The sequence below is a fragment of the Salvelinus fontinalis genome, chromosome 26 (genome assembly GCF_029448725.1).
Source record: "Salvelinus fontinalis isolate EN_2023a chromosome 26, ASM2944872v1, whole genome shotgun sequence".
Taxonomy (NCBI): Eukaryota; Metazoa; Chordata; class Actinopteri; order Salmoniformes; family Salmonidae; genus Salvelinus; species Salvelinus fontinalis.
In genome coordinates this window covers 2808723-2833304 of record NC_074690.1, presented here as the reverse complement: position 1 = coordinate 2833304, position 24582 = coordinate 2808723, and the positions used below count along the sequence as shown (strand labels likewise).

At 53.0% G+C, this 24582-nt stretch overlaps 1 protein-coding gene across 3 annotated transcripts in view; it reads left to right on the top strand.

Moving 5' to 3' along the window:
- The window catches only part of LOC129823544 (receptor-type tyrosine-protein phosphatase mu-like), a 163472-nt gene that overhangs the window by 84756 nt on the left and 54134 nt on the right, over positions 1–24582 (top strand). For 2 of the 3 annotated variants that reach the window (XM_055882346.1, XM_055882347.1), the window contains 2 exons: positions 17546–17632; positions 19448–19656. In XM_055882346.1, the coding sequence (XP_055738321.1) occupies positions 17546–17632; positions 19448–19656 (296 nt within the window). The remainder of the gene's footprint in view (positions 1–17545; positions 17633–19447; positions 19657–24582) is intronic. The other variant, XM_055882348.1, reaches the window with a different exon arrangement.

Genomic DNA, 24582 nt, shown 5'->3' with positions numbered 1-24582 from the left:
GGGCGAGAGGGAGACTGATAGGGCGAGAGGGAGACTGATAGGGCGAGAGGGAGACAGAGAGGGAGACAGAGAGGGAGACAGAGAGGGAGACAGAGAGGGAGACTGAGAGGGAGACTGAGAGGGAGACTGAGAGGGAGACTGAGAGGGAGACAGAGAGGGAGACAGAGAGGGAGACAGAGAGGGAGACAGAGAGGGAGACAGAGAGGGAGACCGACAGGGAGACAGAGAGGGCAATAGGGATACAGAGAGGGAGACTGATAGGGCGAGAGGGAGACTGAGAGAGACAGAGCGGGAGAGACAGAGACTGATAGGGAGAGAGGGAGACAGAGACTGATAGGGAGACCGCGAGTGCGACAGCGAGTGCGACAGCGAGTGAGACGGAGAGTGAGACGGAGAGTGAGACGGAGAGTAAGACGGAGAGTGAGACGGAGATTGACAGAGCGAGGGTGACAGAGCGAGGGAGACAGACTGAGAGGGAGACAGAGGGAGACAGAGGGAGACTGAGAGGGAGACTGAGAGGGAGACTGAGAGGGCGAGAGGGAGACTGATAGGGCAAAAGGGAGACTGAGAGGGAGACTGAGAGGGAGACTGCGGGAGACTGATAGGGAGACACAGAGAGAGACTGAGAGGGCGAGAGGGAGACAGAGGGCGAGAGGGAGACTGATAGGGCAGAGAGGGAGACTGATAGGGCGAGAGGGAGACTGATAGGGCGAGAGGGAGTCTGAGAGGGAGACTGAGAGGGATCCTGAGAGGGAGACTGATATGGCGAGAGGGAAACTGAGAGGGAGACTGATAGTGCGAGAAAGAGACTGATAGGGTGAGAGGGAGACTGAGGGGTGACTGAGAGGGAGACTGAGATCTAGACTGAGATGGAGACTGAGGGCGAGGGCGAGAGGGAGACTGATAGTGCGAGAAAGAGACTGATAGGGTGAGAGGGAGACTGAGGGGTGACTGAGAGGGAGACTGAGATCTAGACTGAGATGGAGACTGAGAGGGCGAGGGCGAGAGGGAGACTGATAGGGCGAGAGGGAGACTGATAGGGCGAGAGGGAGACTGATAGGGCGAGAGGGAGACTGATAGGGCCAGAGGGAGACTGATAGGGCGAGAGGGAGACTGATAGGGCGAGAGGGAGACTGATAGGGCGAGAGGGAGACTGATAGGGCGAGAGGGAGACTGATAGGGCGAGGGGGGGACTGAGGGGGAGACTGAGAGGGAGACAGAGGGAGTATGATAGGGCGAGAGGGAGACTGATAGCGAGACTAATAGGGCGAGAGGGAGACTGATAGGGCGAGAGGGAGACTGATAGGGCGAGAGGGAGTCTGAGAGGGAGACTGAGAGGAATCCTGAGTGGGAGACTGATATGGCGAGAGGGAAACTGAGGGAGACTGATAGTGCGAGAAAGAGACTGATAGGGTGAGAGGGAGACTGAGGGGTGACTGAGAGGGAGACTGAGATCTAGACTGAGATGGAGACTGAGAGGCCGAGGTCGAGAGGGAGACTGATAGGGCGAGAGAGGGAGACAGGGTGAGACTGATAGGGCGAGAGGGAGACTGATAGGGCGAGAGGGAGACTGATAGGGCGAGAGGGAGACTGATAGGGCGAGGAGGCGACTGATAGGGCGAGGGGGCAACTGAGAGGGAGACAGAGGGAGACTGAGAGGGAGTCTGAGAGGGAGACTGATAGGGAAACTAATAGGGCGAGAGGGAGACTGAGAGCGAGACTGATAGGGAGACTAATAGGGCGAGAGGGAGACTGATAGGGAGACTGAGAGGGAGACTGAGATCTAGACTGAGATGGAGACGAGGGCGAGAGGGAGACTGATAGGGCGAGAGGGAGACAGGGTGAGACTGATAGGGCAGAGAGGGAGACTGATAGGGCAAGAGGGAGACTGATAGGGCAAGAGGGAGACTGATAGGGCGAGAGGGAGACTGATAGGGCGAGAGGGAGACTGATAGGGCGAGAGGGAGACTGATAAGGTGAGAGGGAGACTGAGAGGGAGACTGATAGGGCGAGAAAGAGACTGATAGGGTGAGAGGGAGACTGAGAGGGTGACTGAGAGGGAGACTGAGATCTAGACTGAGATGGAGACGAAGGCGAGGGGGAGACTGATAGGGCGAGAGGGAGACAGGGTGAGACTGATAGGGCGAGAGGGAGACTGATAGGGCGAGAGGGAGACTGATAGGGCGAGAGGGAGACTGATAGGGCGAGAGGGAGACTGATAAGGTGAGAGGGAGACAGAGAGGGAGACAGAGAGGGAGACTGAGAGGGAGACTGAGAGGGAGACAGAGAGGGAGACAGAGAGGGAGACAGAGAGGGCAATAGGGATACAGAGAGGGAGACTGATAGGGCGAGAGGGAGACTGAGAGAGACAGAGCGGGAGAGACAGAGACTGATAGGGAGAGAGGGAGACAGAGACTGATAGGGAGACCGCGAGTGCGACAGCGAGTGCGACAGCGAGTGAGACGGAGAGTGAGACGGAGAGTGAGACGGAGAGTGAGACGGAGAGTGAGACGGAGATTGACAGAGCGAGGGAGACAGAGCGAGGGAGACAGAGCGAGGGAGACAGAGCGAGGGAGACAGACTGAGAGGGAGACAGAGGGAGACAGAGGGAGACTGAGAGGGAGACTGAGAGGGAGACTGAGAGGGCGAGAGGGAGTCTGATAGGGCAAAAGGGAGACTGAGAGGGAGACTGAGAGGGAGACTGTGGGAGACACAGAGGGAGACTGATAGGGAGACACAGAGAGAGACTGAGAGGGCGAGAGGGAGACAGAGGGCGAGAGGGAGACTGATAGGGCGAGAGGGAGACTGATAGGGCGAGAGGGAGACTGATAGGGCGAGAGGGAGTCTGAGAGGGAGACTGAGAGGGAGCCTGAGAGGGAGACTGATATGGCGAGAAAGAGACTGATAGGGTGAGAGGGAGACTGAGGGGTGACTGAGAGGGAGACTGAGATCTAGACTGAGATGGAGACTGAGGGCGAGGGCAAGAGGGAGACTGATAGGGCGAGAGGGAGACAGGGTGAGACTGATAGGGCGAGAGGGAGACTGATAGGGCGAGAGGGAGACTGATAGGGCGAGAGGGAGACTGATAGGGCGAGAGGGAGACAGGGTGAGACTGATAGGGCGAGAGGGAGACTGATAGGGCAAGAGGGAGACTGATAGGACGAGAGGGAGACTGATAGGGCGAGAGGGAGACTGATAGGGGTGGGGGAGACTGATAGGGCGAGGGGGAGACTGATAGGGCGAGGGGGAGACAGAGGGAGACTGAGAGGGAGTCTGATAGGGCGAGAGGGCGACTGATAGGGAGACTAATAGGGCGAGAGGGAGACTGAGAGGGAGACTGATAGGGAGACTAATAGGGCGAGAGGGAGACTGATAGGGAGACTGAGAGGGAGACTGAGAGGGAGACTGAGCGGGAGACTGAGAGGGAGACTGATAGGGCGAGAAAGAGACTTATAGGGAGACTGATAGGGAGACTGAGAGGGAGACTGAGAGGGAGACAGATAGGGCGAGAAAGATACTGATAGGTCGAGAGGGAGACTGATAGGGCGAGAGGGAGACTGATAGGGCGAGGGGGGGACTGAGGGGGAGACTGAGAGGGAGACAGAGGGAGACTGAGAGGGAGTCTGATAGGGCGAGAGGGAGACTGATAGCGAGACTAATAGGGCGAGAGGGAGACTGATAGGGCGAGAGGGAGACTGATAGGGCGAGAGGGAGTCTGAGAGGGAGACTGAGAGGGATCCTGAGAGGGAGACTGATATGGCGAGAGGGAAACTGAGAGGGAGACTGATAGTGCGAGAAAGAGACTGATAGGGTGAGAGGGAGACTGAGGGGTGACTGAGAGGGAGACTGAGATCTAGACTGAGATGGAGACTGAGAGGGCGAGGGCGAGAGGGAGACTGATAGGGCGAGAGGGACAGGGTGAGACTGATAGGGCGAGAGGGAGACTGATAGGGCGAGAGGGAGACTGATAGGGCGAGAGGGAGACTGATAGGGCGAGGGGGCGACTGATAGGGCGAGGGGGCAACTGAGAGGGAGACAGAGGGAGACTGAGAGGGAGTCTGAGAGGGAGACTGATAGGGAAACTAATAGGGCGAGAGGGAGACTGAGAGGGAGACTGATAGGGAGACTAATAGGGCGAGAGGGAGACTGATAGGGAGACTGATAGGGAGACTGAGAGGGAGACTGATAGGGCGAGAAAGAGACTGATAGGGTGAGAGGGAGACTGAGAGGGTGACTGAGAGGGAGACTGAGATCTAGACTGAGATGGAGACGAGGGCGAGAGGGAGACTGATAGGGCGAGAGGGAGACAGGGTGAGACTGATAGGGCGAGAGGGAGACTGATAGGGCAAGAGGGAGACTGATAGGGCGAGAGGGAGACTGATGGGGCGAGAGGGAGACTGATAGGGCGAGAGGGAGACAGAGAGGGAGACTGAGAGGGAGACTGAGAGGGAGACTGAGAGGGAGACTGAGAGGGAGACTGAGAGGGAGACAGAGAGGGAGACAGAGAGGGAGACAGAGAGGGCAATAGGGATACAGAGAGGGAGACTGATAGGGCGAGAGGGAGACTGAGAGAGACAGAGCGGGAGAGACAGAGACTGATAGGGAGAGAGGGAGACAGAGACTGATAGGGAGACCGCGAGTGCGACAGCGAGTGCGACAGCGAGTGAGACGGAGAGTGAGACGGAGAGTGAGACGGAGATTGACAGAGCGAGGGAGACAGAGCGAGGGAGACAGACTGAGAGGGAGACAGAGGGAGACTGAGAGGGAGACTGAGAGGGAGACTGAGAGGGCGAGAGGGAGACTGATAGGGCAAAAGGGAGACTGAGAGGGAGACTGAGAGGGAGACTGCGGGAGACACAGAGGGAGACTGATAGGGAGACACAGAGAGAGACTGAGAGGGCGAGAGGGAGACAGAGGGCGAGAGGGAGACTGATAGGGCGAGAGGGAGACTGATAGGGCGAGAGGGAGACTGATAGGGCGAGAGGGAGTCTGAGAGGGAGACTGAGAGGGAGCCTGAGAGGGAGACTGATATGGCGAGAGGGAAACTGAGCGGGAGACTGATAGTGCGAGAAAGAGACTGATAGGGTGAGAGGGAGACTGAGGGGTGACTGAGAGGGAGACTGAGATCTAGACTGAGATGGAGACTGAGGGCGAGGGCGAGAGGGAGACTGATAGGGCGAGAGGGAGACAGGGTGAGACTGATAGGGCGAGAGGGAGACTGATAGGGCGAGAGGGAGACTGATAGGGCGAGAGGGAGACTGATAGGGCGAGAGGGAGACAGGGTGAGACTGATAGGGCGAGAGGGAGACTGAGAGGGCAAGAGGGAGACTGATAGGGCGAGAGGGAGACTGATAGGGCGAGAGGGAGACTGATAGGGGTGGGGGAGACTGATAGGGCGAGGAGGAGACTGATAGGGCGAGGGGGAGACAGAGGGAGACTGAGAGGGAGTCTGATAGGGCGAGAGGGCGACTGATAGGGAGACTAATAGGGCGAGAGGGAGACTGAGAGGGAGACTGATAGGGAGACTAATAGGGCGAGAGGGAGACTGATAGGGAGACTGAGAGGGAGACTGAGAGGGAGACTGAGAGGGAGACTGATAGGGCGAGAAAGAGACTGATAGGGAGACTGATAGGGAGACTGAGAGGGAGACTGAGAGGGAGACTGATAGGGCGAGAAAGATACTGATAGGTCGAGAGGGAGACTGATAGGGCGAGAGGGAGACTGATAGGTCGAGGGGGGGACTGAGGGGGAGACTGAGAGGGAGACAGAGGGAGACTGAGAGGGAGTCTGATAGGGCGAGAGGGAGACTGATAGCGAGAATAATAGGGCGAGAGGGAGACTGATAGGGCGAGAGGGAGACTGATAGGGCGAGAGGGAGTCTGAGAGGGAGACTGAGAGGGATCCTGAGAGGGAGACTGATATGGCGAGAGGGAAACTGAGAGGGAGACTGATAGTGCGAGAAAGAGACTGATAGGGTGAGAGGGAGACTGAGGGGTGACTGAGAGGGAGACTGAGATCTAGACTGAGATGGAGACTGAGAGGGCGAGGGCGAGAGGGAGACTGATAGGGCGAGAGGGACAGGGTGAGACTGATAGGGCGAGAGGGAGACTGATAGGGCGAGAGGGAGACTGATAGGGCGAGAGGGAGACTGATAGGGCGAGGGGGCGACTGATAGGGCGAGGGGGCAACTGAGAGGGAGACAGAGGGAGACTGAGAGGGAGTCTGAGAGGGAGACTGATAGGGAAACTATGAGGGCGAGAGGGAGACTCAGAGGGAGACTGATAGGGAGACTAATAGGGCGAGAGGGAGACTGATAGGGAGACTGAGAGGGAGACTGAGAGGGAGACTGAGAGGGAGACTGATAGGGCGAGAAAGAGACTGATAGGGTGAGAGGGAGACTGAGAGGGAGCCTGAGAGGGAGACTGAGATCTAGACTGAGATGGAGACGAGGGCGAGAGGGAGACTGATAGGGCGAGAGGGAGACAGGGTGAGACTGATAGGGCGAGAGGGAGACTGATAGGGCAAGAGGAAGACTGATAGGGCGAGAGGGAGACTGATAGGGCGAGAGGGAGACTGATAAGGTGAGAGGGAGACAGAGAGGGAGACTGAGAGGGAGACTGAGAGGGAGACTGAGAGGGAGACAGAGAGGGAGACAGAGAGGGAGACAGAGAGGGAGACAGAGAGGGCAATAGGGATACAGAGAGGGAGACTGATAGGGCGAGAGGGAGACTGAGAGAGACAGAGCGGGAAGGACAGAGACTGATAGGGAGAGAGGGAGACAGAGACTGATAGGGAGACCGCGAGTGCGACAGCGAGTGCGACAGCGAGTGAGACGGAGAGTGAGACGGAGAGTGAGACGGAGATTGACAGAGCGAGGGAGACAGAGCGAGGGAGACAGACTGAGAGGGAGACAGAGGGAGACTGAGAGGGAGACTGAGAGGGAGACTGAGAGGGCGAGAGGGAGACTGATAGGGCAAAAGGGAGACTGAGAGGGAGACTGAGAGGGAGACTGCGGGAGACACAGAGAGAGACTTATAGGGAGACATAGAGAGAGACTGAGAGGGCGAGAGGGAGACAGAGGGCGAGAGGGAGACTGATAGGGCGAGAGGGAGACTGAGAGGGAGACTGAGAGGGAGCCTGAGAGGGAGACTGATATGGCGAGAGGGAAACTGAGAGGTAGACTGATAGTGCGAGAAAGAGACTGATAGGGTGAGAGGGAGACAGAGGGGTGACTGAGAGGGAGACTGAGATCTAGACTGAGATGGAGACTGAGAGGGCGAGGGCGAGAGGGAGACTGATAGGGCGAGAGGGAGACAGGGTGAGACTGATAGGGCGAGAGGGAGACTGATAGGGCGAGAGGGAGACTGATAGGGCGAGGGGGCGACTGATAGGGCGAGGGGGCAACTGAGAGGGAGACAGAGGGAGACTGAGAGGGAGTCTGAGAGGGAGACTGATAGGGAAACTAATAGGGCGAGAGGGAGACTGAGAGGGAGACTGATAGGTAGACTAATAGGGCGAGAGGGAGACTGATAGGGAGACTGAGAGGGAGACTGATAGGGCGAGAAAGAGACTGATAGGGTGAGAGGGAGACTGAGAGGGTGACAGAGGGAGACTGAGATCTAGACTGAGATGGAGACGAGGGCGAGAGGGAGACTGATAGGGCAAGAGGGAGACTGATAGGGCAAGAGGGAGAATGATAGGGCGAGAGGGAGACTGATAGGGCGAGAGGGAGACTGATAGGGCGAGAGGGAGACAGAGAGGGAGACAGAGAGGGAGACTGAGAGGGAGACTGAGAGGGAGACTGAGAGGGAGACAGAGAGGGAGACAGAGAGGGAGACAGAGAGGGAGACAGAGAGGGCAATAGGGATACAGAGAGGGAGACTGATAGGGCGAGAGGGAGACTGAGAGAGACAGAGCGGGAGAGACAGAGACTGATAGGGAGAGAGGGAGACAGAGACTGATAGGGAGACCGCGAGTGCGACAGCGAGTGCGACAGCGAGTGAGACGGAGAGTGAGACGGAGAGTGAGACGGAGATTGACAGAGCGAGGGAGACAGAGCGAGGGAGACAGACTGAGAGGGAGACTGAGAGGGAGACTGAGAGGGAGACTGAGAGGGCGAGAGGGAGACTGATAGGGCAAAAGGGAGACTGAGAGGGAGACTGAGAGGGAGACTGCGGGAGACACAGAGAGAGACTTATAGGGAGACACAGAGAGAGACTGAGAGGGCGAGAGGGAGACAGAGGGCGAGAGGGAGACAGAGGGCGAGAGGGAGACTGATAGGGCGAGAAGGAGACTGATAGGGCGAGAAGGAGACTGATAGGGCGAGAGGGAGACTGATAGGGCGAGAGGGAGACTGATAGGGCGAGAGGGAGTCTGAGAGGGAGACTGAGAGGGAGCCTGAGAGGGAGACTGATATGGCGAGAGGGAAACTGAGAGGGAGACTTATAGTGCGAGAAAGAGACTGATAGGGTGAGAGAGAGACAGAGGGGTGACTGAGAGGGAGACTGAGATCTAGACTGAGATGGAGACTGAGGGCGAGGGCGAGAGGGAGACTGATAGGGCGAGAGGGAGACAGGGTGAGACTGATAGGGCGAGAGGGAGACTGATAGGGCGAGAGGGAGACTGATAGGGCGAGAGGGAGATTGATAGGGCGAGAGGGAGACAGGGTGAGACTGATAGGGCGAGAGGGAGACTGATAGGGCGAGAGGGAGACTGATAGGGCGAGAGGGAGACTGATAGGGCGAGAGGGAGACTGATAGGGGAGGGGGAGACAGAGGGAGACTGAGAGGGAGTCTGATAGGGCGAGAGGGCGACTGATAGGGAGACTAATAGGGCGAGAGGGAGACTGAGAGGGAGACTGATAGGGAGACTAATAGGGCGAGAGGGAGACTGATAGGGAGACTGAGAGGGAGACTGAGAGGGAGACTGAGAGGGAGACTGATAGGGCGAGAAAGAGACTGATAGGGTGAGAGGGAGACTGAGAGGGTGACTGAGAGGGAGACTGAGATCTAGACTGAGAGGGCGAGGGCGAGAGACTGAGAGGGCGAGGGCGAGAGGGAGACTGATAGGGCGAGAGGGAGACAGGGTGAGACTGATAGGGCGAGAGGGAGACTGATAGGGCAAGAGGGAGACTGATAGGGCGAGAGGGAGACTGATAAGGCGAGAGGGAGACTGATAGGGCGACAGAGAGGGAGACTGATAGGGCGACAGAGAGGGAGACTGAGAGGGAGACTGAGAGGGAGACTGATAGGGCGACAGGGAGACTGAGAGGGAGACTGAGAGGGAGACTGCGGGAGACACAGAGGGAGACTGATAGGGAGACACAGAGAGAGACTGAGAGGGCGAGAGGGAGACTGATAGGGCGAGAGGGAGACTGATAGGGCGAGAGGGAGACTGATAGGGCGAGAGGGAGTCTGAGAGGGAGACTGAGAGGGATCCTGAGAGGGAGACTGATATGGCGAGAGGGAAACTGAGAGGGAGACTGATAGTGCGAGAAAGAGACTGATAGGGTGAGAGGGAGACTGAGGGGTGACTGAGAGAGAGACTGAGATCTAGACTGAGATGGAGACTGAGAGGGCGAGGGCGAGTGGGAGACTGATAGGGCGAGAGGGAGACTGAGAGGGCGAGAGGTAGACTGATAGGGCGAGAGGGAGACTGATAGGGCGAGAGGGAGACTGATAGGGCGAGAGGGAGACTGATAGGGCGAGAGGGAGACTGATAGGGCCAGAGGGAGACTAATAGGGCCAGAGGGAGACTGATAGGGCCAGAGGGAGACTGATAGGGCGAGAGGGAGACTGATAGGGCGAGAGGGAGACTGATAGGGCGAGAGGGAGACTGATAGGGCGAGAGGGAGACTGATAGGGCGAGGGGGCAACTGATAGGGCAAAAGGGAGACTGATAGGGTGAGGGGGAGACTGATAGGGCGAGGGGGAGACTGAGAGGGAGACAGAGGGAGACTGAGAGGGAGTCTGATAGGGCGAGAGGGAGACTGACAGGGAGACTAACAGGGCGAGAGGGAGACTGATAGGGCGAGAGGGAGACTGATAGGGCGAGAGGGAGTCTGAGAGGGAGACTGATATGGCGAGAGGGAAACTGAGAGGGAGACTGATAGTGCGAGAAAGAGACTGATAGGGTGAGAGGTAGACTGAGGGGTGACTGAGAGGGAGACTGAGATCTAGACTGAGATGGCGACTGAGAGGGCGAGGGCGAGAGGGAGACTGATAGGGCGAGAGGGAGAAAGGGTGAGACTGATAGGGCGAGAGGGAGACTGATAGGGCGAGAGGGAGACTGATAGAGGGAGACTGATAGGGAGAGAGGGAGACTGATAGGGCGAGAGGGAGACTGATAGGGAGAGAGGGAGACTGATAGGGCGAGGGGGCGACTGATAGGGCGAGGGGGCAACTGAGAGGGAGACAGAGGGAGACTGAGAGGGAGTCTGATAGGGCGAGAGGGAGACTGATAGGGAGACTAATAGGGCGAGAGGGAGACTGAGAGGGAGACTGATAGGGAGACTAATAGGGCGAGAGGGAGACTGATAGGGGGACTGATAGGGAGACTGATAGGGAGACTCAGAGGGAGACTGAGAGGGAGACTGATAGGGCGAGAAAGAGACTGATAGGGTGAGAGGGAGACTGAGAGGGTGACTGAGAGAGAGACTGAGATCTAGACTGAGATGGAGACTGAGAGGGCGAGGGCGAGAGGGAGACGAATAGGGCGAGAGGGCGACTGATAGGGCGAGAGGGAGACTGATGGGGCGACAGAGAGGGAGACTGATAGGGCGACAGAGAGGGAGACTGATAGGGAGACCGATAGGGCTACAGAGAGGGAGACTGATAGGGCGACAGAGAGGGAGACTGATAGGGCGAGAGGGAGACTGAGAGGGAGACTGATAGGGCGAGAGGGAGACTTATAGGGAGACTGATAGGGCGAGAGGGAGACTGATAGGGCGAGAGGGAGACTGATAGGGCGAGAGTGAGACTGATAGGCCGAGAGGGAGACTGATAGGCCGAGAGGGAGACTGATAGGGCGAGAGGGAGACTGATAGGGCGAGAGGGAGACTGATAGGGCGAGAGGGAGACTGATAGGGCGAGAGGGAGGCTGATAGGGCGAGAGGGAGACTGATAGGGCGAGAGGGAGACTGATAGGGCGAGATGGTGACTGATAGGGCGAGAGGGAGACAGAGGGAGACTGATAGTTAGACAGAGAGCGTTAGGGAGACTGATAGGGAGACAGAGGGCGACAGAGAGGGAGACAGGGACGGAAACTGATAGGGCGAGAGGGAGACTGATAGGGCGAGAGGGAGACTGATAGGGCAAAAGGGAGACTGAGAGGGTGAGAGGGAGACAGAGGGAGACTGATAGGGCGAGAGGGAGACTGATAGGGCGAGAGGGAGACTGATAGGGCGAGAGGGAGACTGATAGGGCGAGAGGGAGACTGATAGGGCGAGAGGGAGACTGATAGGGCGAGAGGGAGACTGATAGGGCGAGAGGGAGACTGATAGGGCGAGAGGGAGACTTATAGGGAGACTGATAGGGCGAGAGGGAGAATGATAGGGCAAGAGGGAGACTGATAGGCCGAGAGTGAGACTGATAGGCCGAGAGGGAGACTGATAGGGCGAGAGGGAGACTGATAGGGCGAGAGGGAGACTGATAGGGCGAGAGGGAGACTGATAGGGCGAGAGGGAGACTGATAGGTTTAGAGGGAAACTGATAGGGTTAGAGGGAGACTGATAGGGCGAGAGGGAGACTGATAGGGCGAGAGGGAGACTGATAGGGCGAGAGGGAGACTGATAGGGCGAGAGGGAGACTGATAGGGCGAGAGGGAGTCTGAGAGGGAGACTGAGAGGGATCCTGAGAGGGAGACTGATATGGCGAGAGGGAAACTGAGAGGGAGACTGATAGTGTGAGAAAGAGACTGATAGGGTGAGAGGGAGACTGAGGGGTGACTGAGAGGGAGACTGAGATGGAGACTGAGAGGGCGAGGGCGAGAGGGAGACTGATAGGGCGAGAGGGAGACAGGGTGAGACTGATAGGGCGAGAGGGAGATTGATAGGGCAAGAGGGAGACTGATAGGGCGAGAGGGAGACTGATAGGGCGAGAGGGAGACTGAGAGGGAGACTGAGAGGGAGACTGCAGGAGACACAGAGGGAGACTGATAGGGAGACACAGAGAGAGACTGAGAGGGCGAGAGGGAGACAGAGGGCGAGAGGGAGACTGATAGGGCGAGAGGGAGACTGATAGGGCGAGAGGGAGACTGATAGGGCGAGAGGGAGTCTGAGAGGGAGACTGAGAGGGAGCCTGAGAGGGAGACTGATATGGCGAGAGGGAAACTGAGAGGGAGACTGATAGTGCGAGAAAGAGACTGATAGGGTGAGAGGGAGACTGATAGGGCGAGGGGGCAACTGATAGGGGAGGGGAGACTGATAGGGCGAGGGGGAGACTGATAGGGCGAGGGGGAGACTGAGAGGGAGACAGAGGGAGACTGAGAGGGAGTCTGATATGGTGAGAGGGAGACTGAGGGGTGACTGAGAGGGAGACTGAGATCTAGACTGAGATGGAGACTGAGAGGGCGAGGGCGATAGGGAGACTGATAGGGCGAGAGGGAGACAGGCTGAGACTGATAGGGCGAGAGGGAGACTGATAGGGCGAGAGGGAGACTGATAGGGCGAGAGGGAGACTGATAGGGCGAGGGGACGACTGATAGGGCGAGGGGGCGACTGATAGGGCGAGGGGGCGACTGATAGGGGAGGGGAGACTGATAGGGCGAGGGGGAGACTGATAGGGCGAGGGGGAGACTGAGAGGGAGACAGAGGGAGACTGAGAGGGAGTCTGATAGGGCGAAAGGGAGACTGATAGGGAGACTAATAGGGCGAGAGGGAGACTGAGAGGGAGACTGATAGGGAGACTAATAGGGCGAGAGGGAGACTGATAGGGAGACTGATAGGGAGACTGATAGGGAGACTGAGAGGGAGACTGAGAGGGAGACTGATAGGGCAAGAAAGGGACTGATAGGGTGAGAGGGAGACTGAGAGGGTGACTGAGAGGGAGACTGAGATCTAGACTGAGATGGAGACTGAGCGGGCGAGGGCGAGAGGGAGACTGATAGGGCGAGAGGGAGACAGGGTGAGACTGATAGGGCGAGAGGGAGACTGATAGGGCAAGAGGGAGACTGATAGGGCGAGAGGGAGACTGATAGGGCGACAGAGAGGGAGACTGATAGGGCGACAGAGAGGGAGACTGATAGGGCGACAGAGAGGGAGACTGATAGGGCGACAGAGAGGGAGACTGATAGGGCGAGAGGGAGACTGAGAGCGAGACTGATAGGGCGAGAGGGAGACTTATAGGGAGACTGATAGGGCGAGAGGGAGACTGATAGGGCAAGAGGGAGACTGATAGGCCGAGAGTGAGACTGATAGGCCGAGAGGGAGACTGATAGGGCGAGAGGGAGCCTGGTAGGGCGAGAGGGAGACTGATAGGGCGAGAGGGAGACTGATAGGGCGAGAGGGAGTCTGATAGGGCGAGAGGGAGACTGATAGGGCGAGAGGGAGACTGATAGGGCGAGAGGGAGACTGAGAGGGCGAGAGGGAGACTGAGAGGGCGAGAGGGAGACTGAGAGGGCGAGAGGGAGATGATAGGGTTAGAGGGAGACTGATAGGGCTAGAGGGAGACTGATAGGGTGAGAGGGAGATGATAGGGTTAGAGGGAGACTGATAGGGTTAGAGGGAGACTGATTCGGTTAGAGGGAGACTGATAGGGCGAGAGGGAGACTGATAGGGCGAGAGGGAGACTGATAAGGTGAGAGGGAGACAGAGAGGGAGACAGAGAGGGAGACAGAGAGGGAGACAGAGAGGGAGACTGAGGGAGACTGAGGGGGCAATAGGGAGACAGAGAGGGAGACAGAGAGGGAGGCATATGGGGAGGCAGAGGGCAATAGGGAGACAGAGAGGGAGACAGAGAGGGAGACAGAGAGGGAAACTTAAGAGGGCAATAGGGATACAGAGAGGGAGACAGAGAGGGAGACAGAGAGGGAAACTGAGAGGGCAATAGGGATACAGAGAGGGAGACAGAGAGGGAAACTGAGAGGGCAATAGGGATACAGAGAGGGAGACTGAGAGGGAGACAGAGAGGGAAACTGAGAGGGCAATAGGGATACAGAGAGGGAGACTGATAGGGCGAGAGGTAGACTGAGAGAGACAGAGCGGAAGAGACAGAGACTGATAGGGAGAGAGGGAGACAGAGACTGATAGGGAGACGGCGAGTGTTTTAGCGAGTGAGACGGAGAGTGAGACGGAGAGTGACGGAGAGTGACGGAGAGTGACGGAGAGTGACAGAGCGAGGGATGCAGAGCGAGGGAGAAATAGCGAGGGAGACAGAGCGAGAGAGGCAGAGCGAGGGAGACAGAGCGAGAGAGGCAGAGCGAGGGATGCAGAGCGAGAGAGGCAGAGCGAGGGATGCAGAGCGAGGGAGACAGAGCGAGGGGGAAGGGCGAGGGAGAAATAGCGAGGGAGACAGAGCGAGGGATAAATAGCGAGGGAGACAGAGCGAGGGATGCAGAGCTAGGGAGACAGAGCGAGGGAGACAGAGCGAGGGAGGCAGAGCGAGGGAGACAGAGCGAGGGATGCAGAGCGAGGGAGACAGAGCGAGGGAGACAGAGCGAGGGAGACAGAGCGAGAGAGGCAGAGCGAGGGAGACAGAGCGAGGGAGACAGAGCGAGAGAGGCAGAGCGAGGGAGACAGAGCGAGGGAGACAGAGCGAGGGAGACAGAGCGAGGGAGACAGAGCGAGGGAGACAGAGCGAGAGAGGCCAGCCTGAAGAGCCTACACAGAACTGAACCATGTTCTGTTAAACTCTATATGATCATAATAATAGTTATAATTATTATCTTGAGACAGTAGTGGTATCCATGGTAATGAACGAGGTCAGAAGGAACCACATACAGCACAACAGGGATCGTTTTAGTGTGAGATGTTTGCCACAGATTTCAAGAAAAAAAATAAAAACACTATATTTCTGCTTCTACAACTTCTACAACATTAAAGTCTAATTTTACCACCATATCATGGAATCAACATAATACCTGTCATTTTAAACCATGTTGGGAGACTGATCGCTAACATATTAGGGGGGTTGATTATCGTTGTGACAGTTTGAGATAACATATTAGGGGAGTTGATTATCGTTGTGACAGTTTGAGATAACATATTAGGGGAGTTGATTATCATTGTGACAGTTTGAGATAACATATTATGGGAGTTGATTATCGTTGTGACAGTTTGAGATAACATATTAGGGGAGTTGATTATCGTTGTGACAGTTTGAGATAACATATTAGGGGAGTTGATTATCATTGTGACAGTTTGAGATAACATATTAGGGGAGTTGATTATTGTTGTGACAGTTTGAGATAACATATTAGGGGAGTTGATTATCGTTGTGACAGTTTGAGATAACATATTAGGGGAGTTGATTATCGTTGTGACAGTTTGAGTTAACATATTAGGGGAGTTGATTATCGTTGTGACAGTTTGAGATAACATATTAGGGGAGTTGATTATCGTTGTGACAGGGTGAGATAACATATTAGGGGAGTTGATTATAATTTAATGTGATTGATTAGTGCAGGCTTTATTTTGCGTCATAATAGCCAAAATGTCCAAAGTACACAAACATTCTTACATTTTTTTATCTCGCAGCAATCATCTAAATCCATTTCAGGAGTGAGGCCACAAACATTTTTTGTTGTTGCATTTTTTCATTCTGTCCTCTTGAAATCCATTCTGACACCTTGAAATCCATTCTGACACCTTAAAATTAATTCTGACACCTTCACAACCATTATGTCCTCTTGCAAACCATTCTGTCCCCTTGAAAACCATTCTGTCCCCTTTGCAAACCATTCTGTCCCCTTGAAAACCATTCTGTCCCCTTTGCAAACCATTCTGTCCCCTTGAAAACCATTCTATCCCCTTGAAAACCATTCTATCCCCTTGAAAACCATTCTATCCCCTTGAAAACCATTCTATCCCCTTGCAAAACATTCTATCCCCTCGAAAACCATTCTATCCCCTTGCAAACCATTCTATCCCCTTGAAAACCATTCTATCCCCTTGAAAACCATTCTATCCCCTTGAAAACCATTCTATCCCCTTGCAAACCATTCTATCCCCTTGCAAACCATTCTATCCCCTTGCAAACCATTCTATCCCCTTGCAAACCATTCTGTCCCCTTGAAAACCATTCTATCCCCTTGCAAACCATTCTATCCCCTTGCAAACCATTCTGCCCCCCTTGCAAACCATTCTGTCCCCTTGAAAACCATTCTAACCCCTTGCAAACCATTCTATCCCCTTGCAAACCATTCTGTCCCCTTGAAAACCATTCTATCCCCTTGCAAACCATTCTATCCCCTTGCAAACCATTCTGCCCCCCTTGCAAACCATTCTGTCCCCTTGAAAACCATTATATCCCCTTGCAAACCATTCTTTCCCCTTGAAAACCATTCTGTCCCCTTGAAAACCATTCTGTTTTTGATTTGTTCTGTTAAGACTGTATTGCACTGTTAAAATGCCCACGCCACAATTTCCTCATCAAATAAACAAAGCCCAGGCCTTACTGATTTAAACAGCACAGCCATGAACTGATCTAACAAACAGTAGCGCTAAACAACAGTCTACACTGTAACAGTGCTTATGATGTATTGTTGCTTACCTCCTCTCTCTCTTCTCCTCCTCTCTCTCTTCTCCTCCTCTCTCTCTTCTCCTCCTCTCTCTCTTCTCCTCCTCTCTCTCTTCTCCTCCTCTCTCCTTTCTCCTCATCTCTCTCTTCTCCTCCTCTCTCTCTTCTCCTCCTCTCTCTCTACTCCTCCTCTCTCCTTTCTCCTCCTCTCTCCTTTCTCCTCCTCTCTCCTTTCTCCTCCTCTCTCCTTTCTCCTCCTTTCTCTCTTCTCCTCCTCTCTCCTTTCTCCTCCTCTCTCTCTTCTCCTCCTCTCTCTCTTCTCCTCCTCTCTCTCTTCTCCTCCTCTCTCTCTTCTCCTCCTCTCTCTCTTCTCCTCCTCTCTCTCTACTCCTCCTCTCTCTCTACTCCTCCTCTCTCCTTTCTCCTCCTCTCTCCTTTCTCCTCCTCTCTCCTTTCTCCTCCTCTCTCTCTTCTCCTCTCTCTCTTCTCCTCCTCTCTCTCTTCTCCTCCTCTCTCTCTTCTCCTCCTTTCTCTCTACTCCTCCTCTCTCTCTTCTCCTCCTCTCTCTCTACTCCTCCTCTCTCCTTTCTCCTCCTCTCTCCTTTCTCCTCCTCTCTCTCTACTCCTCCTCTCTCCTTTCTCCTCCTCTCTCCTTTCTCCTCCTCTCTCCTTTCTCCTCCTCTCTCCTTTCTCCTCCTTTCTCTCTTCTCCTCCTCTCTCCTTTCTCCTCCTCTCTCCTTTCTCCTCCTCTCTCCTTTCTCCTCCTCTCTCCTATCTCCTCCTCTCTCTCCAACTATCTTCTCCTCTCCTCTCTCCTCCTCTCTTCTCCATCTCTTCTCGTACTTAACCTCTTTATGTATGTCCTATAAAAGTGCCCATAAATGGTAAGTCACCAGGACCCCCTGGTCTTGGCCTTGGTTTGGGGAAGGAGGTGATGTCACAGGAACACACAGATGACAGTGAGAGAGCTGATTCGTGGATATGACTTTTCTATTATGACATCTGCATGGCCAGTGGACACGCTAACATTTCACCTCCCCTCCGTTTCCACCTTGAAGTCATTAGCCTTGTCTAGCATGATCACAGTACACCATCGTTGCTGCATTATCATGCATTATCTCTTGGGGGGGATGTTTTTGTTTGTTTTCATTGTATTGGTTGTAATTGAGCAACGTTGCTTGGATGGTGCCTGCCTGACTGCATCCGCCATTGTGTTGCACTGAAGCCGCAGACATCCACATCCACAAGACATCTTCATAACCATCTTATCTCTGCCACTGACAGGGGTCTGAGTGGAATTTAAAATACATTATCTCTAATGTCAATATGAGGTGTATCAAAATAAAAATAAAATATTACTTTACTCCTTTTAAATAACTTGTTTTTAGTGCCTCTACTTCCCACATCATAATAATACTGAATACTTCCCACATCATAATAATACTGAATACTTCCCACATCATAATAATACTGAATACTTCCCACATCATAATAATACTGAATACTTCCCACATCATATAAATACTGAATACTTCCCACATCATAATAATAGTGAATACTTCCCACATCATAATAATACTGAATACTTCCCACATCATAATAATAGTGAATACTTCCCACATCATATAAATACTGAATACTTCCCACATCATAATAATTTTGAATACTTCCCACACCATAATAATACTGAATACTTCCCACATCATAATAATACTGAATACTTCCCACATCAAAATAATAGTGAATACTTCCCACATCATAATAATAGTGAATACTTCCCACATCATAATAATAGTGAATACTTCCCACATCATAGTAATTCTGAGTACGTCCCACATCATAATAATACTGAGTACTTCCCACATCATAATAATACTGAATACTTCCCACATCATAGTAATTCTGAGTACGTCCCACATCATAGTAATTTTTAGTCACAGAATCAGACCAATCATGACCCAGTGTTCTGAGTTTTCTCCCCCTCACCACATTCACTCATCCTACGACCTCGTTCCAATAGCCAACCTAGCATATCACTTAGAATGCATACTTCCACTTGAAGTCATGTATTATCAGTGTTTCCCCTATATATGCATTTAGCAGCGGCGCACCTGCCACGAATCAAATCAGATTTAAAGTATGCATATAAGATAATGGAGCAATATATTAATACATAAAGTCATCTTTGAGATCTATTAATCATTGAAATAAATACCTAGACAGTCGGGGAGAATCTTTAATTCCCCCAAATGTCATGGTATAGGGCACACATTGGTTTTATTATCATGTTTTAGTCACTCAGATAGCATTAGAACAAAGCATAATAGCCATGGCAAAATGTGTAGAATTGCACTGAAATTAGCTTTAAAACAGCAACATTTTGTGTGGATATTGGAACTGAGCCATTGCGTCACTACCAGCATTTCTATTTTTAAGCCATGATCTCTCTATTTCCATATGACAGGCATTGTGGCTAGGGCCAGGAGTTTTTCCTTCTCTATGTTAAGTCACCCATATCATTTTGACAGGCATTGTGGCTAGGACCAGGAGTTGTTCCTTCTCTATGTCAAGTAGATTATTTTTGTGTAGATTTTTTCCATGCCTGGTGTTACCAAGAGTTCACTCACCATCCTGACCCCGTTGTTCCCCCTCCTTCCTGTTTCCTCTTCCTTCCTGTTTCCTCTTCCTTCCTGTTTCCTCTTCCTTCCTGTTTCCTCTTCCTTCCTGTTTCCTCTATCTGTGTGCCTGCCTGCATCTTCTCTGTATCTGTCCAGACGAGAGCCAGACGATGGGTGGTAGTAGCTGCAGTGACACCAGTAGTCTGGTCCAGTCTCACGGCCACTCCCTGAGAAAGCGAGAGGGGACAGTAGACGCGCCCTACCAGACAGGCCAGCTCCACCCTGCTATCCGAGTAGCCGACCTGCTGCAGCACATCACACAGATGAAGTGTGCGGAGGGATACGGCTTCAAGGAGGAGTACGAGGTGGGACCGAACTTTCACCTTTTTGAACTTTCACCACCTCTCGTTCGAATCACTGTGACATGTCAACTTTCACCTCCCGCTCATGGAGACACAACCTCCCCCCCCCCCCCCCCCCCCCCCCCCCCCACGCTTCTCACTGTGGCTTGGTTCCAACACTTTAAAACTGGATCCAACCTTTCTCACTCCATTATATAGTAGTTAGTGATGTAACTTGACTGAACAAGGGGAAAGTTTCCTGAATGTATATGTGGGGACAAAACTTCACCTTTGACCTTTGACCTTGAGCTCACAGGGTCGGTTCCATTTCTTCTACCTTGTTCTCTGCTCTCACTCATACAATTCAGATTCCGTAAATTTAAGGAAATTAATTTAAAATTCCAGATTCGAGAAATGGAGACTACGTCATTGTAAATAGACGGTACTTTTTAATTCTTGAATTAAATGGAGTTTTACTTCGTCCCCTGGATACTTCCAAAATGGCACACTATTTCCAATATACTACACTACGTTTAACCACATCACCCTATTGGCCCTGGTCAAAAGTAGTGCACTATATAGGGAATAGGGTTCCATAGGTCTCTCTGGTCAAAAGTAGTGCACTATATAGGGAATAGGGTTCCATAGGGCTCTGGTCAAAAGTAGTGCACTATATAGGGAATAGGCTTCCATAGGGTTCTGGTCAAAAGTAGTGCACTATATAGGGAATAGTGTTCCATTTGGGACACAAACTATCCACTGTGTGACTAGTTTTTGCTGTTTGCCTTTTCCTTGTGGTGTTAGACTGCCTTATCTGCCGGCGTGTGTGAGTGTGAGTGTGTGTAATCACTCAGTGTACTAACACTGCCGGTGTGTGAGTGGAACCACTCACACAGTGAGGAAGCCTGTAATTTACTCACATTTAAAAAGGTAGTGATTAAAAACGGTGTGATAAACCGTCTTTTGTTTGGTCAGATTAAAGATAATTGTGACAAGGTTCTCCCTCTCTTCAGGAGGCTATTGTCACCCAACAGCCTCCACACTGACACAGAGACAGAGACAGCCTGTCACTATGTCACCTCTTTCTCTCTGACACCCAAACGACCCTCGCCGAGTCGAGGCAAGCGGAGCGTCATTCTCATTTCCCCTCGTTACGCTAGCAGCTGGCTGGGCCCGGATCCAACCTGCTTCACAGACTATCCCCTTAAAACACAGGGATCCAACCTGCTTCACAGACTATTCCCTTAAAACACAGGGATCCAACCTGCTTCACAGACTATCCCCTTAAAACACAGGGATCCAACCTGCTTCACAGACTATTCCCTTAAAACACAGGGATCCAACCTGCTTCACAGACTATCCCCTTAAAACACAGGGATCCAACCTGCCTCACAGACTATCCCCTTAAAACACAGGGATCCAACCTGCCTCACAGACTATCCCCTTAAAACACAGGGATCCAACCTGCTTCACAGACTATCCCCTTAAAACACAGAGATTCAACCTGCTTCACAGACTATCCCCTTAAAACACAGGGATCCAACCTGCTCCACAGACTATCCCCTTAAAACACAGGGATCCAACCTGCTTCACAGACTATCCCCTTAAAACACAGGGATCCAACCTGCTTCACAGACTATCCCCTTAAAACACAGAGATCCAACCTGCTTCACAGACTATCCCCTTAAAACACAGGGATCCAACCTGCTTCACAGACTATCCCCTTAAAACACAGGGATCCAACCTGCTTCACAGACTATCCCCTTAAAACACAGGGATCCAACCTGCTTCACAGACTATCCCCTTAAAACACAGGGATCCAACCTACTTCACAGACTATCCCCTTAAAACACAGGGATCCAACCTGCTTCACAGACTATTCCCTTAAAACACAGGGATCCAACCTGCTTCACAGACTATCCCCTTAAAACACAGGGATCCAACCTGCTTCACAGACTATCCCCTTAAAACACAGGGATCCAACCTGCCTCACAGACTATCCCCTTAAAACACAGGGATCCAACCTGCTTCACAGACTATCCCCTTAACCCCCCCCCCCCCCCTCCCCCACCCACCCACCCCAGAAGACAACAGGACAGAGAAGAGTAGGGGGAGATAATAAAGCGACTCATTTGTTATGTTTTGATCAAGTACTGTTCCGATGTGTAATTCAAGTCATGGAGGCCAGTGCATCCATCTATCTAAACTGTATCTCTCTCCGACTCCATGCCTTCTTACGTTAATCTATATGTTTAACGTAAGAGGTAAAATTATATTTTTGGTTATTTGTGCTTTTTATTTCTCTAGATATCTAGATCATTTAAATTCTTAAGTGTAGAGGTCACAATGATGGTGATGATGCTTGCTGGCTGGTCCTGGCCTCACATGTTGGTGGGATTATAGTCTTGCTGGCTGGTCCTGGCCTCACGTGTTGGTGAGTTTATAGTCTTGCTGGCTGGTCCTGGCTTTACATGTTGGTGGGATTATAGTCTTGCTGGCTGGTCCTGGCATTACATGTTGGTGGGATTATAGTCTTGCTGGCTGGTCCTGGCCTCACATGTTGGTGGGATTATAGTCTTGCTGGCTGGTCCTGGCCTCACATGTTGGTGGGATTATAGTCTTGCTGGCTGGTCCTGGCATTACATGTTGGTGGGATTATAGTCTTGCTGGCTGGTCCTGGCCTCACATGTTGGTGGGATTATAGTCTTGCTGGCTGGTCCTGGCCTCACATGTTGGTGGGATTATAGTCTTGCTGGCTGGTCCTGGTATCACATGTTGGTGGGATTATAGTCTTGCTGGCTGGTCCTGGCCTCACATGTTGGTGGGATTATAGTCTTGCTGGCTGGTCCTGGTATCACATGTTGGTGGGATTATAGTCTTGCTGGCTGGTCCTGGCCTCACATGTTGGTGGGATTATAGTCTTGCTGGCTGGTCCTGGCATCACATGTTGGTGAGATTATAGTCTTGCTGGCTGGTCCTGGACCTCACATGTTGGTGGAATTACAGTCTTGCTGGCTGGTCCTGGCCTCACATGTTGGTGGGATTATAGTCTTGCTGGCTGGTCCTGGCATCACATGTTGGTGGGATTATAGTCTTGCTGGCTGGTCCTGCCCTCACATGTTGGCGGGATTATAGTCTTGCTGGCTGGTCCTGGCCTCACGTGTTGGTGGGATTATAGTCTTGCTGGCTGGTCCTGGCCTCACGTGTTGGTGGGATTATAGTCTTGCTGGCTGGTCCTGCCCTCACATGTTGGTGGGATTATAGTCTTGCTGGCTGGTCCTGGCTTCACATGTTGGTGGGATTATAGTCTTGCTGGCTGGTCCTGGCATCACATGTTGGTGGGATTATAGTCTTACTGTCTGGTCCTGCACTCACATGTTGTTGGGAATATTGTCTTGCTGGCTGGTCCTGGCATCACATGTTGGTGGGATTATAGTCTTGCTGGCTGGTCCTGGCCTCACATGTTGGTGGGATTATAGTCTTGCTGGCTGGTCCTGGCCTCACGTGTTGGTGAGTTTATAGTCTTGCTGGCTGGTCCTGGCCTTACATGTTGGTGGGATTATAGTCTTGCTGGCTGGTCCTGGCATTACATGTTGGTGGGATTATAGTCTTGCTGGCTGGTCCTGGCCTCACATGTTGGTGGGATTATAGTCTTGCTGGCTGGTCCTGGCCTCACATGTTGGTGGGATTATAGTCTTGCTGGCTGGTCCTGGCATTACATGTTGGTGGGATTATAGTCTTGCTGGCTGGTCCTGGCCTCACATGTTGGTGGGATTATAGTCTTGCTGGCTGGTCCTGGCCTCACATGTTGGTGGGATTATAGTCTTGCTGGCTGGTCCTGGTATCACATGTTGGTGGGATTATAGTCTTGCTGGCTGGTCCTGGCCTCACATGTTGGTGGGATTATAGTCTTGCTGGCTGGTCCTGGTATCACATGTTGGTGGGATTATAGTCTTGCTGGCTGGTCCTGGCCTCACATGTTGGTGGGATTATAGTCTTGCTGGCTGGTCCTGGCATCACATGTTGGTGAGATTATAGTCTTGCTGGCTGGTCCTGGACCTCACATGTTGGTGGAATTACAGTCTTGCTGGCTGGTCCTGGCCTCACATGTTGGTGGGATTATAGTCTTGCTGGCTGGTCCTGGCATCACATGTTGGTGGGATTATAGTCTTGCTGGCTGGTCCTGCCCTCACATGTTGGCGGGATTATAGTCTTGCTGGCTGGTCCTGGCCTCACGTGTTGGTGGGATTATAGTCTTGCTGGCTGGTCCTGGCCTCACGTGTTGGTGGGATTATAGTCTTGCTGGCTGGTCCTGCCCTCACATGTTGGTGGGATTATAGTCTTGCTGGCTGGTCCTGGCTTCACATGTTGGTGGGATTATAGTCTTGCTGGCTGGTCCTGGCATCACATGTTGGTGGGATTATAGTCTTACTGTCTGGTCCTGCACTCACATGTTGTTGGGAATATTGTCTTGCTGGCTGGTCCTGGCATCACATGTTGGTGGGATTATGTCTTGCTGGCTGGTCCTGCCCTCACATGTTGGTGGGATTATAGTCTTGCTGGCTGGTCCTGGCCTCACGTGTTGGTGAGTTTATAGTCTTGCTGGCTGGTCCTGGCCTCACGTGTTGGTGAGTTTATAGTCTTGCTGGCTGGTCCTGGCCTCACGTGTTGGTGAGTTTATAGTCTTGCTGGCTGGTCCTGGCCTCACATGTTGGTGGGATCATAGTCTTGCTGGCTGGTCCTGCCCTCACGTGTTGGTGGGATTATAGTCTTGCTGGCTGGTCCTGGCCTCACATGTTGGTGGGATTATAGTCTTGCTGGCTGGTCCTGGTATCACATGTTGGTGGGATTATAGTCTTGCTGGCTGGTCCTGCCCTCACGTGTTGGTGGGATTATAGTCTTGCTGGCTGGTCCTGGCCTCACATGTTGGTGGGATTATAGTCTTGCTGG